The 12,964-nt window shown below is 41.6% G+C and overlaps 1 protein-coding gene across 5 annotated transcripts in view; it reads right to left on the bottom strand.

Annotated features, from left to right (window-relative positions):
- The window catches only part of PSIP1 (PC4 and SRSF1 interacting protein 1), an 83,974-nt gene extending 71,010 nt beyond the window's left edge, over positions 1 to 12,964 (bottom strand). For 2 of the 5 annotated variants that reach the window (XM_072992088.2, XM_072992091.2), the window contains exons 1-5: positions 12,491 to 12,628; positions 11,960 to 12,148; positions 7,689 to 7,765; positions 5,732 to 5,867; positions 4,598 to 4,711 (exon numbers count right to left, since the gene is read on the bottom strand). In XM_072992088.2, the coding sequence (XP_072848189.1) occupies positions 4,598 to 4,711; positions 5,732 to 5,867; positions 7,689 to 7,765; positions 11,960 to 12,031 (399 nt within the window). In that variant the 5' untranslated portion in view covers positions 12,032 to 12,148; positions 12,491 to 12,628. Of the gene's footprint in view, positions 1 to 4,597; positions 4,712 to 5,731; positions 5,868 to 7,688; positions 7,766 to 11,959; positions 12,149 to 12,480; positions 12,656 to 12,774 lie in introns of those variants that run through there. The other 3 variants (XM_020797532.3, XM_072992090.2, XM_072992089.2) reach the window with 3 other exon arrangements.

Below are 12,964 nucleotides of genomic sequence, written 5' to 3'. Positions count from 1 at the left end.
GAAATTTAGCAAGGATAACTGCAATGGGAACAAACCCACTCAGTTACAAGATGGGGGATATGTGGCTTCGTAATATGGAATGCAAGGATCTTGGATAACAAGCTGAATATGAGCCAACAGTGCAATGTGGCTGCAAAACAACAAAAAAACCCAAATACTATTTTTTAGACTCTACTGACAGAAGTATAGTCTCCAAATGCTGTGAAGTACACATTCCCCTCCATTTAGCACTGGTTAGGCCTCCTGCGTACTGTGTCCAGTAATGGACACCACGTTTTAAGGAGGATTCCAACAAACTAGAACAGGTTCTGAGAAGGGCAACAAGGATGATCAGAGGACTGGAAACGAAGCCTTATGAGGAAAGACTGAAAAAACTGTGCATGATCAGCTTTAAGAAAAGAAGTGAGATATGGCAGCACTTTTCAAATACTTGAAAGATAGTCATATAGAGGAGGGGCAGGATTTGTTCCTGAACATCCCAGAGTGCAGGACATGTAGTGGTGGGCGTAAGTTACATGAAGCCAGATTTCAATTGAATATCAGGAAAACCTTAATGTTAGAGCAGTATGACAATTGAGTCAATTATCTCAGGAGGCAGCAAGTACTCGAACACTGGAGACGTTCAAAAGAAAATGAGACAATCATTTGGATTCCTGCATTGAGCAGGGAGTTGGACTTGATGGTCTTATAGCCCTTTTCCAATGCTATTATTCTATGCTTCTATGTGAGTATGATAGCCTGGTGTGAATATGCTAGCCTGGTGTGTGCATCCCATGCAAAACAGATAGACACAATGATACAGTTGTGCCCCGCTGGACAATTACCCTGTTTAACGATGAATCCGCTTAACGTTGACGTTTTTGCGATTGCAAAACGATGTTTAGATTGGGTTTTTTCGTTTAACGTTGATCGGTTCCGTGTTTCGGGAACCGATTTTTCACTTTACGACGATCAGCATACAGCTGATTGTTGGGTTTCAAAACGGCCGCCGGCTTTCAAAATGCGCTCCCCGCTGTTTTCTAGGACGGATTCCTCACTATACAGGCAACGAAAATGGCCGCCATATGGAGGATCTTTGCTGGATGAGCAGGTATTCAGCCCATTGGAACGCATTGAACGGTTTTCAATGCATTTCAATGGGTTTTTAAATTTTGTTTGACGATGTTTTCGCTCTACAGCGATTTTGCTGGAACGAATTAACATCGTCAAGCGAGGCAACACTGTAGTTGTAAAATCATTACTGGATGCCTGAAGCCAACCCTTACTGATATAATTGATTACTTAGCAGACATTGTATCGTGACATATAAACAGTGGCAGCACATAATAATGGAAGTTTACATTGAATGTGCACGTACCCTTTAGCCACTATCCTATACAGTATTACAATCAAAAATCAGAAATCATCAGAAAAAAATCATCTGTAAATTCTGAAAAAAGAGGGGAGAATGCCAGGACCATAACAAGGAAAGATGTACCCACGTCTTCAAATGGATGGAACCTCAGGAAAGTTTAGCTCCCTAACACATGGAGGCCAGAGTTACTCAGAAATCACTTAAAAGGCTGTGGAGTAGAGCTCGAAGAATCAAAATGAACATAAAAATTACAGATTTTGCAGTAACATAATCCTTTGCGAATGTGGAGAACAGGTAACTTCATACTTATTGGCTACTCTCTGCTCTCAACATGTACTATGTCAGATGTAAAGTCAATTGTATCAAAATCTCTGGATGTTGACCATAAAATTATCTGCCTTATTAATTGTACTATGGTGCTTCTGACACGAAGACAGAAAGTGGGTCTACTATAGTAGTTAGGACAAATATAGAAGTTAATCCAAATTTATTAATTATTCATTTTTCAGCCTGAGCATACCCAAAAGAACATACAAATTAAAAACATTCCAAATATGATAACAAATATATCTGAGTTAAGAACAGGTGAAATTTATTAAAGAACATTAGAATTACAGTGAAAAACTATTCTGATGTCTCAAAGAACATCCACCCTGATGCTGGTAATTTACTGATTTATTTATTTATTCTATTTATATCCTGCCTATCTGGTCTTGCTACATAAGCAGAGTGCCACCTAGCGGATATTCTAATATACTGTAGCACTTCACATACTATTATATACGCTAATCAGCATACATTTAAATGCTTTTACAGTGGAGTCGACTTACGGTGGGCTCCACTTACGAACTTTTCAAGATCCATACTTCTCCGGCCGCAAACGTTTACTTCGACTTGCGGCCGGAGAATCGACCTACGGACCAGAAGAGAGAGGCATCCAGGCTGTATGCCACAGATCTGCCTCCGGATGCCTTCCAGGGCTTCTCCGCCGCCATAGGAGGCATCTCAGAGGTCCCCCCCATCGCCGATAGTACCTCCAAAGCACTATTGGCGGTGTGGGGGGGGACCTCCGAGATGCCTCCCATGGCGGCAGAGACGCCCTGGAAGGCATTCGGAGGTCCCCCGCCGCTCGGAGTTGCGCCACGCAATCCCAGCCATGCTCGCAGCAGCGGGATCTCCAGATGCCTTCCAGGGCTTCTCCGCCACCCTGGAAGGCATCTGGAGGTTCCCCACTGCCACTGCTGCTGGGAGCCTTCGGAGCTCTCAGAGGGCTTCCTCCAATGTCAGGGGGGGGAGCCCTTTGAGAGCTCCGAAGGCAAAAAGGCAGGAAGAAAGGGCTGGAAATTCAAATTTCCCGCTTTCTTCCTGCCTTTTTGCCTTCGGAGGAATTACCGTTTCCCCCAAAATAAGACCTAACCTGAAAATAAGCCCTAGTATGATGTGAAGGTGGCCCAGTGGAGAGTGTGCCATCCCCAGAGGATACAATAGGGGAGGGAGGGGAGAAAACAGCGAGTGAGAAGGAGCAGGTACAGTGGGGTCTCGACTTACGAACTTAATCTGTATTGGAAGGCAGTTCTCAAGTCGAAAAGTTCTTAAGTCGAATCTGCATTTCCCATAGGAATGCATTGAAAACCATTTAATCCGTATCTGCTCTTTTCGTCCATAGAAACTAATGGGAAGCTGCTATTCTGCCTTCTGCCACTAGAGGGGGATATTTTTTTCTTTTTTCCTTCTAACCTAAGATGACTTAGCTTTAAAAAAAAGGAAAAAGAGTTCGTAACTCGAATTTACTAAGTTTGTAAGTCGAGTCCATATATTCCTATGAGAGCGGTTCGTAAGTCGAAACGTTCGTATGTCGGGCCGTTCATAAGTCGAGACCCCACTGTAGACCAAAAGGAGAACGCCACGGCGGAAAAGGAGAAGACAGAACGAGGCGGGAAATTTGCTGTGAGTTTAGTGGAAGAGCACGGGGATATGAAAGGGATGGAGCAAGAGTTGTCCGTTTGGCAGGAGTATAAGTAGCCAGGTGGAGCGTTGGTTCGAGGTGGAATTGGTGCTGGGGAAACGAAAGAGGGAGCTGGAGAGGTTGAGAGAATATGAAAGAGTGAAGACTCAAGAGCTGTTAAGAGACTTCCCCAATTTGAAGCTAGGTGGGCTACTGCCAGATCCCATACTGAAAGAAGGCGGAGAGGTGAAGATTAGACCCTAGAGTGGTCAGTGGTAGTGTTCCCGAAGAATAAGGGGTGGGGCGGCAAGTGATTAGACCAGATTCACAGTACAATACTGTACTCCCCTACAGAAGGGGACTGGGCAAGACACCCATGCTGCGGCACCATTTGCGCAGCGTGGAGCGCGCCCCTCCAGAAGCCAACAGACGGAGAGGTTTGGCCCAGCACCCCTATGAGTTCAATGGATGGTGGTCAAGATTATGTGTTGGACAGTTATGGTTTGTTGAAGTAAGCTTTTTCGATCCCATCATGAGTAATGCTGATGTACCTGTTACTAATAAAGAAGTTGTTAAAGTTAAGAAGACGTCTTCTGTGGTATTTCCCACACAAAGTGAGTTGTCAAAATTTGAAACTAAACCCATTCACATATGATTTTTCAGCATGCTCGTAATATAAGCCCTACCCCCAAAATAAGCCCCAGTTAAGTTAAACCCTGCTGTCCACCACTGTCCCACAACCAGAAGGAGATGATATGACTGTATTTGAATAAATGTAGATAAAAAATATACATTAAAAAATCCCCTGAAAATAAGCCCTAATGTGTTTTTGGAGTAAAAATTAATATAAGACCCTGTCTTATTTTCGGGGAAACATGGCTTATGTAATAAGTTGTTTAGTATAAGCATTTAAGATACTGTAAAAATGTAATTCAAAGCACAATCCCATACTTGTCTAATCAGAAGTGTGTCCTATTAAGTCTAGTAGTGCTTACTTCTAGGTTGGTTGGTATAGTATCATAGATTTAAAACAGTGTTAGAAGTACCGTGATCTTTTTCATTTTTTTAGTACACAGGCATGATTAGTGCAAAGACATATGCCATTAACATCTACTCTTATTGCAAAACCTCAGCCTTAGACACTAATGATTAAAACTTTATTTAACTTACTTGTTAAATGTGTAACTTTCAGCCCTAGTTATTTGTCAAATTACTAGTAATAATCTTGTTATTCATTACAGATATTTTGTACAAGCAGTTATGTTAAAAAAAAAACCTGTTGACCCTAAACTACTTACTTTAAGAGTAGTAGACTTTTTCCGTTTGGCACCCATTTTTTGATCATTTTCCTCCGTTATATCCAAGTCACTTTCTTGAACAGTTTCTTGAACAGCTGCAGTATTAATCACTGGCTGGGATTGTCATGAGAATATTATTACCCACATAAATAAAGCAGCATCGCAAATATGTGACAGTAAGCATACAATTTTAAAATATTTTGAATTCTATTCAACAAAGCACTGCTAGTTAAGAATCTGGTGGTTATTCTTATTCTACACCAGTCATGTGACTTGGTGTGCTCAAAGAAATTCAAATGCCAACTTAGTAATTAGCATTAATTCGTTACTGAAATTTATGTGACAGGACTCATACCAGGATATTTAATTAGGTTCTTATCAATTATACCACAACTTAACTGATTAACACTGTATTTCTAAGCATGTTTACTTAGAAAGTCCCATCATGCTCAATGTGTCTAAAATAAAAATACTTTGCTAAATAAGACACTCTTTTATAGACGAGAAATGCATTCTTGAGTTCAAATGCAGATAGAAGGTTTTGCATGACAAATAATCACACAATAAAAATATTTAGTAGCAAATATGTATAATGCTAGGTGATCCCCAAAACAAATTGAGTCCTATCTGGGTTCCTCTAAGTGCAGCACCAATCTGGCTCCTCAGTTTGCACACCTTTCTCATCAGTGCAAGTTGAGCAGCTACAGAATGCTTGGGAATCCTTCCCAGTCCCTCTAATGAACAAAGAGCTTGCAGAGTGGCTGCCAGCTTAAATAGTAATTTACTTTCTAAAAGCTCAGTCTTTATAATAAAGTTTTGAGAACAACTATATCTTCTCTAGGGCAGATCACGGTGACAAGAACACCTTAAAGTGAGTAAGCATAGCCTACTGTCAGACTGGCAGAACAATGGTATTCACTGAAACATAACCTTTTCTGAAATATATCTTATAACTAATTAGGAAACAACTGGTAATTTAGAGGAAAAAAAGGAGGTGCAAAAATTATTTAGAAATTATCCTTTTAATGTGCAAGCCACATGGAACTAAGCTCATCTCCACTCAGATTATAACCAGAAAGTTGTTAGAAATATCTGCCCAAGTTATTTGTACTTCCATATTAGGCAATAACTTACCTGACTGGAAAACTTAACTTTTGGGTTGTTGTCTATTTCCCACAATCCTTCATTAAAGCCTTTTCTTTTATTTGGTTTGCCATATTTGTCTTTATTTTCAGCATAAGGAAATATATCTTTTGGTCCCAAAAAAGCTCTACAAAGAGAGTAAAATATTCAATTCACACTCTTTTAGCACGTTATACTAACAATTTTTATCAGAATTACTGATTCAATGGGAACTATTTATGCTTTGTAACTTTTCATTTAAAATGCTAAAAAATTTTTTACAATTCCTAGCTAATTCCTCACCAACTACTCCTGATGAAACACAGCAATCATGGAAAAATATCTAAGTCTTCTCACAGGCTGATAACTGAAATAGCCCATACAGTGGTGCCTCGCTTAGCGACATTAATCCGTGCAGGAAAAAACATTGCTAAGTGATTTCATAGCTAAACGGAATTTAAAAGCACATAGAAATGCATTAAAATGCCATTAATGCGTTCCTATGGGCTTCAAAACTAACCTTAAAGCGAAGATCCTTCACAGGGGCGGCCATTTTCGGTGCCTCTAAAGCGAGGACACACAGCGGCCGACCATTTTGTTTACCCAGCGGCCATATTGAAACCGCCGATCAGCTGGCCGAAAATGGGGGCTTTGCGATGATCGCTTCCGTGCGATCATCGCAAAGTGAATTTCCCCCATAGGGACCATCGCTAAGCGATTGCTTAAACTCCGTTGCTAAGCGATTTCGTCGCTCAACGAGGCACCACTGTATATCTAATGTTATCTTTTCTTAGACAATCAGGAATTGAAGAGGAACAGCAATGTTTGCAATAAAATCAATGAATTCAAGACAAATTCTCAAACAGGCTAAAAATATAATCAAAAGGATCTCTTCAAACATAGTCAACAGAAATACAAAGGGGATTCAACACTGTTTTGAAAAGTGATGAATACCAGACTGAAAATAAATTCATCCTGATGTATACACCAAAGAGATCGAAAATTGCTATTAACACTTTGGCAGTTTAATTTTGGCACTGCAGTTCAGAGCCCATAGGGAAAAATGTATTTATGGATGCATAGAAGAGCTCACCCATGTTTATGTAAAAAACAAACAAACAAAAAAAACATCAAGCCCATTCTTAAACAATTCTTTAATCTCAATAACACAATTAGAATTTTAAAGGGCCAACTCAAGGTTGATCTTACTAAGGAAAGGGCTAAAATAATCAGCTGAGTACTGTATCAAAGTACCACATTCAAATCTGCGCATTGTGTATAGATATATCCATACTATCTCTAAAACAATGTTGTAGCATGATGCAAGGTACAAAGTAACTAAAGCAAACGAGAAGAATTCTTCAATGGAAATTTTATACTCCTGTCACCATCTTTGATGTTCTCCTTTCCTATTAGTCCTTCCAGATACAGTACAGAGGTAAAGATTCTATAAGATATAAGAAATGTCTTGTACTGCAAGACCTATAAGCCTTTTCTATAATGCTCAGAATCTTCTTTGTGATGCCAATTTGCATAAAGTTCAGTGGCAAACCATTGCAACTTATGAAGTTAGCACAAGCATTTCATATTGTATATTAGCTATATGACTCAATGGGTGGTAAGAAATGCCTACGCTTACTTCTTAATTCTTGGCAGTTCACCACTGAACGTTATACCAATAGAGTTACACCTGCATAAACAGACAAGAAGCTAATATATTTCTCTAGCTGTTAGAGTCTAACTAAGAAAGTTATTTATATTCATGCTTTATTAAAACTACTTAAAGCACTAAGGACTACTATAGCATGAGAAATGAAGAGAAATCAGAAAAATAATAATAAAACCATTGCAATGTAAGAAAATTCATTTTCACAACATGATTGCCTGTCTTTTCTAAGATGAATATTAATATTAGCAAAAACTTCCCATACGTTTCATACTTGTAACACCAAAAACAAAAACAACTTACGTTTCATGAGTGCCAAAAAAGAATATAGGCATCTTATTTGTAGGTGGCTTGACTGCACCATCCGGAACTTCATCTACCTAAAATAAGAATCATCATAATAAAATTAAAGATATTATAAGAAATTACTGAAAGACGTGTTAAGTATCATAAAACACCGTAAAAGGAAAAGATGCAGTTATTCACAGCACCCATTCAGAACAGGATCTACTACCAGAAGTTTTTCCAGAAGTTTTTCTATCACCTGTGAGGGACTGTGATTCAGAAACTAGGCAAAAATCTCTTCATCTTGTCTTCACTTTTTCATCTAATTGTGGAAACTTCATCTCCTGCTTTGTTTATACCAGGATCACTATTTCTTACTAGTTCTGCTGAATGCCACCAAATAAATTGGTACATTTAATCTAAAACTATACCTGAGTTTATGTTATCTTTCTATTTCCAGAGAAGGGGAACCACCATATTATCTTTGCTGTTGTCAGTAAAAGTGAGCTTTACTAGACGTCATGTGATACGCTAATCTTCATATTGTGAAGACTTTTCATTACAGATTTCAATAGCATGAAACATGTAGCAACGGCATGAAAAAGAACGAGCCTTATGGTGTCTGTATGATGCATCTGAAGAAATAGGCTGCAGTCCACAAAACTTTAGGTCACAAACAAACCTTGCCAAACATCCCAACAAACTTTGTTGTTTTTTGTTGTTGTTTTTTTGGAACATACTATGATACCTAACTCTTACTTTTAAAAAAATCTACCCCAAAATGCTGTAGACTTCTATGGTTTCCCCATCCCTCATTTTTTACTATCCACGCTGATGAAGCATTCTGGAGAACCTAAAATTCTGCACATTCCATGAATCATATGAATTTATTTAAAAAATCCCCATAAAGGGTCTGAACACGTACATTTTCTTTTATTCCTATGGAATAACCTCTTTATATTTTGCCATAAACACCAGGCTCCATGTTCCAATGTGGATCACCATGATTTTTATCACCAGACCCCAGAGCTTCGCCCTCAGATTACAAATTAAACCATAAAAGATCTAGAAATCCTTCAGATGAACAACAATCAAAATGGTGCTCTCTCTTTAGTGTGAAATTCATGGGACTATTATCTTCAGATAACGCACCAGTACAAGAAAATTTCAGTAAGGATTTTTCAGGATCACTTTCATTCTCACATAACCCTCATCTGATCATATATCATATCTGGAGGGATCAAAATATTTTGAAAAAAATTTGATTTTTAAAATTTAAATTAGATTTTTTAAAATAACATGCTTTTTAAGGAAAAACCTATCCAAAGGTATCTCATGAAATAAGGATTAGTTTTTAATTATGTAGCATGAGCCTGTGTATTCATGAAATGTTTAAATTCTTTAGGTTTGCTTATGATGTTTTAAAGTCACACCAGTGAACTGGTAGAAATAACTTAAGCATTTGGATTTAGAGACTGCTGAAGTAATGATTTCTCTTTTAAGAGCAATACCTTCTTCTGTTGGTGCAGAGAGAATATTTCCTTCTTTTTGACTCATTCATTCTAAATGGAGAAATCCTTTGGGACCCAATGAAGCAGGAAATCTTATTTTTCTTTTCCAGGTTATGAACAAATAAGATGAAGATGAGTGAACTACAGAGGACAGAATTTTATGTTTTTCCTGTGTGGACTGAACTGGCAGCCTAAATTATTTTTAAAAATAAATATTTAGTTTAACTACTTCAGTTAACAAAAATGGATGTTTAAGCAAATATAAGAGTACATATGCTATCATATTACTGTTTTAGTTAAAACTATTTGTTATTATTAAGGTAATTATTATTTTCTCCTAATATAGTAGAAAAGTTGTCCAAATATGAACGACTAACCTATTAAACTGGAGCTAGTTCACCTCACAATAATTTCATAATTTATTATGATTAAAACGGATATGAAAAATTGTTACTCCAAAAATGAAACCTTCATGTTTGTAACTATTATTATACCAGCAAGAATGAGACTTTATGTAGAAACCATGATTGAAATCTAGTCCACCCTGTATTTATTTATTTATTTAATATCCCGCCTATCTGGTCGGTTAAGACCACTCTAGGCGGCTTACAGCATAAAAATACACAATAAGTATATATATAAAACAGTTTTTACATGATAGAGCACATTTTAACAAGATGGGGGGCAAACAAAGGGGGGGGAGGAGAAAAGGGGGACATCAGGTATTGACTGGAGGGAAGGCCTGCGAAAACATCCATGTTTTTAGTTGATTTTTAAAGATACCCAGCGAGGGAGTCACACGAATCTCAGGAGGTAGATTGTTCCAGAGGGAAGGAGCCACCGCCGAGGAGGCCCGATTTCTTGTCTTTTCCTTCTGGGCCTCCTTCGGCGTTAGGCTCCTCACCCTCACTTCCTGGCTCGCACGAGTGACACGGATAGATCTTGGTGGGAGTAGGCGTTCCGCCATGTATCGAGGTCCTAAACCGTTTAGGGCTTTATACGTAAGCATCAACACTATGAAGTCAATGTGGAACCGGATAGGCAGCCAATGCAATGAGGCCAGAGTGGGTGAGATGTGTTGGTATTTTTTCACTCCACTAAGTAGTCTGGCCGCTGCATTCTGCACCACCTGGAGTTTCCACAACAACCTCAAAGGCAGCCCCACGTAAAGCGCATTACAGTGGTCTAATCTTGAGATGATGAGCACATGCACCAAGGTAGTGAGCGCCGCAACACTGAGATAGGACCGTAGCTGGGCTATCCGCCTAAGATGAAAAAAGGTGGAACGGACCACCGACACCACCTGAGTTTCCATAGTGAGCGCCGGGTCCAGATGGATCCCCAAGCTGCGGACCCCATCCCATTTGGGGAAGAGTCACCCCCCCCAAAAAAGAGAGGGAGTTTTCCAGGCCCCCAACTGTGGAGGCGCCCACTCTCAGTACCTCCGTCTTGTCCGGGTTCAGCCTCAGCCCGTTCTCCTGCATCCATTGCAGTACAGTCCCCAGGCAGCGCTGAAGGGACAGAACGGCATCTCCTGCGGTTGGCAAAAAGGAGATGTAGAGCTGAGTGTCATCAGCGTACTGATGATGACACAAGGCTCCACACCCCCTGATGACCCCACCCAGCGGCCTCATATAGATGTGGAACAGCATTGGGGAGATAATCGACCCCGTGGAACCCCACAATTGAGACTCCACGGGGCTGAAACACTCTCTGCAAGCTGTACTCTCTGGGGGCAGTCCTCCAAGAAGGAACGGAGCCAGGCCAGTGCCTGTATGGCAGTCAGGATGAATAGTGCATCAAATGTGGTGAAATGCATAGTGTGTTGGACTAGCAGAAGACTTGGGTCTAAATCCCCAAACCTTAAATATATCAAATACCCTGGAAACCCTATCAGGGTCATATGGCATGGCATCACAGCATGTAACAAAAGAAGAATAAGAGTAGCCCAGTTAAGTTAACAAAAGTACCCAATCCCTGAAATCCAGAACATACACCCCCAACTATAGATTTGGTACCACTCGGGAAACATAAAGGCCTTGCTTTATGATTCAGTCTAAAAGAGGGGCAAGATGTGAGCAAAGTCTCATTAGTTCAGATCACGAGGGCTGGTACTCCAATATCATTTTCTATGCTCCTATATATTCAATCTTTAATTTTCTAGATCATGCAGGTTAGCAATATATAGATTAAACAGCAGAAACCATCCTCTTCTAGATCTCCTTGCTTCTTTCTCCTTTTTATCATTTAAAAACAAAGTGAAAGGGAATGCTTTCAACTTCCTAAGGAAAACTGCCCAAACAGATATTTGTTAAATTATCTAAAATTACTTAATAAGGAACTTTGCTATGAGCAATCAACCCTTTTTAGCTATCTTCTAAAGCAAAAATCTGCAGAGCTGTTTTACTAAAAACTGCATTCACAGCAAAGAGACCATCTGCACTTTGCAAAGCAACACCAGCAAGAATTCACAGGAAAGTCTAAATGGGAGGGAAAAAAACAGCAGATGCACATCTGCAATGTCACTTCTATGAAGACAGGCACCAGGCACCTGCCTTTCCGCAAAGGTTGCTGAGGCCAGAGGGAGGAAAGGATAACGAAAACAGAGGCAGCTAGGAAAAAACGCCAGGAGGGGGCCGGGTCGCGCCACGTTGCCCAAAACACCTGAATGGGGCTTCAGGAAAGATGGGGTGGGGAGATAGGGAGTCGCCTCTGGCCAGGGACAGGTCGGCAGAGGAACGGCAGGGCAGGTGAGGCGAGTTCCTGGCGGCGCCTTACCCGGGCTGGCCAATGGGGATAGCCTTTCATCTTGGCGAAGATCAGGTCCCCGGGTTTGAAATCGTGGCTCATGTTGTTATTGTTGTTGTTGTTGCTGCTGCTGCTGCTGCTCGATCACAGGGGTCGCTTCCTGCCTGAGGAGGGCCGGTGAGAGGCTTCACACCACCTCTGTCTTAACGGCCCAGTTTCCTAAAGGACCGGGACGCGGAGGGGGGGGAAGAGGAGAGGGAAAAAAAATAAGCAGAGGGGAACGTCTGAGGTAAACGACCCTCCCCACAAATAAACGTGTTTATGATTTTTCCTCAGGGCGCCCACACAGAAACCCGCCCCTCTCGGGAGAGCCAGGCCAAACCAGCTCCCTCCCGCCAACCCTTCCTGTCTCCCGTTTTGGCGGGAAAAAACACCTCATCCTTCTCCGCCCCTGGAGGGTACCAGGGAAGCCGCCCCTCCTTCTTATCCGCCCCCCCCCCCGCCGCCGCGCCCCCCCCCCCGCCGAGCTCTCCCACCCGCGGTTTACTTGCCCCCACGCACGCGCATCAGCTCCCCAAAACACCGCTTGCCCGCTCGGCACCTTTTTCCGCCTCCTCCGCCCACCCTCCACAAAAAAAAAAAAAATCGCCCAACGGCGCCTGCTGCAGACTGCGGACCACGGCGAGCTCCGGCGCGCGCACGCACGCACGCACGCGCGCACAGTCAGCCAGCCAGCCTCGCGCCAGCTACAGTAACTGAAAAAGACTCGCTGGCTGGCTGCTAGGGCGGCGCGCACCAAGTGATTCCTGGAGAGGGGGAAGAAGCGGTGGGGAAGTGCGTCTCACATCTGTGCACGAGTCTTCCCGACTCTTGCTCTCCGTCTCTTGACCCATAGGACGTTGGTAGAACCAGGCTGCCGCGATCCCACCTTAGGAAACGCGTGGACAAGAATCCTCTGGTTTCAAGCACAATGGTTCGTGCCTCCGCCTCCTGTCCAGGGGCGGACCAGTTGTAGGCCGTAAGGCCAAGCAGACT

This window comes from Pogona vitticeps, chromosome 2 (genome assembly GCF_051106095.1).
Source record: "Pogona vitticeps strain Pit_001003342236 chromosome 2, PviZW2.1, whole genome shotgun sequence".
Taxonomy (NCBI): Eukaryota; Metazoa; Chordata; class Lepidosauria; order Squamata; family Agamidae; genus Pogona; species Pogona vitticeps.
This window is presented reverse-complemented; position numbering and strand designations above follow the sequence as displayed.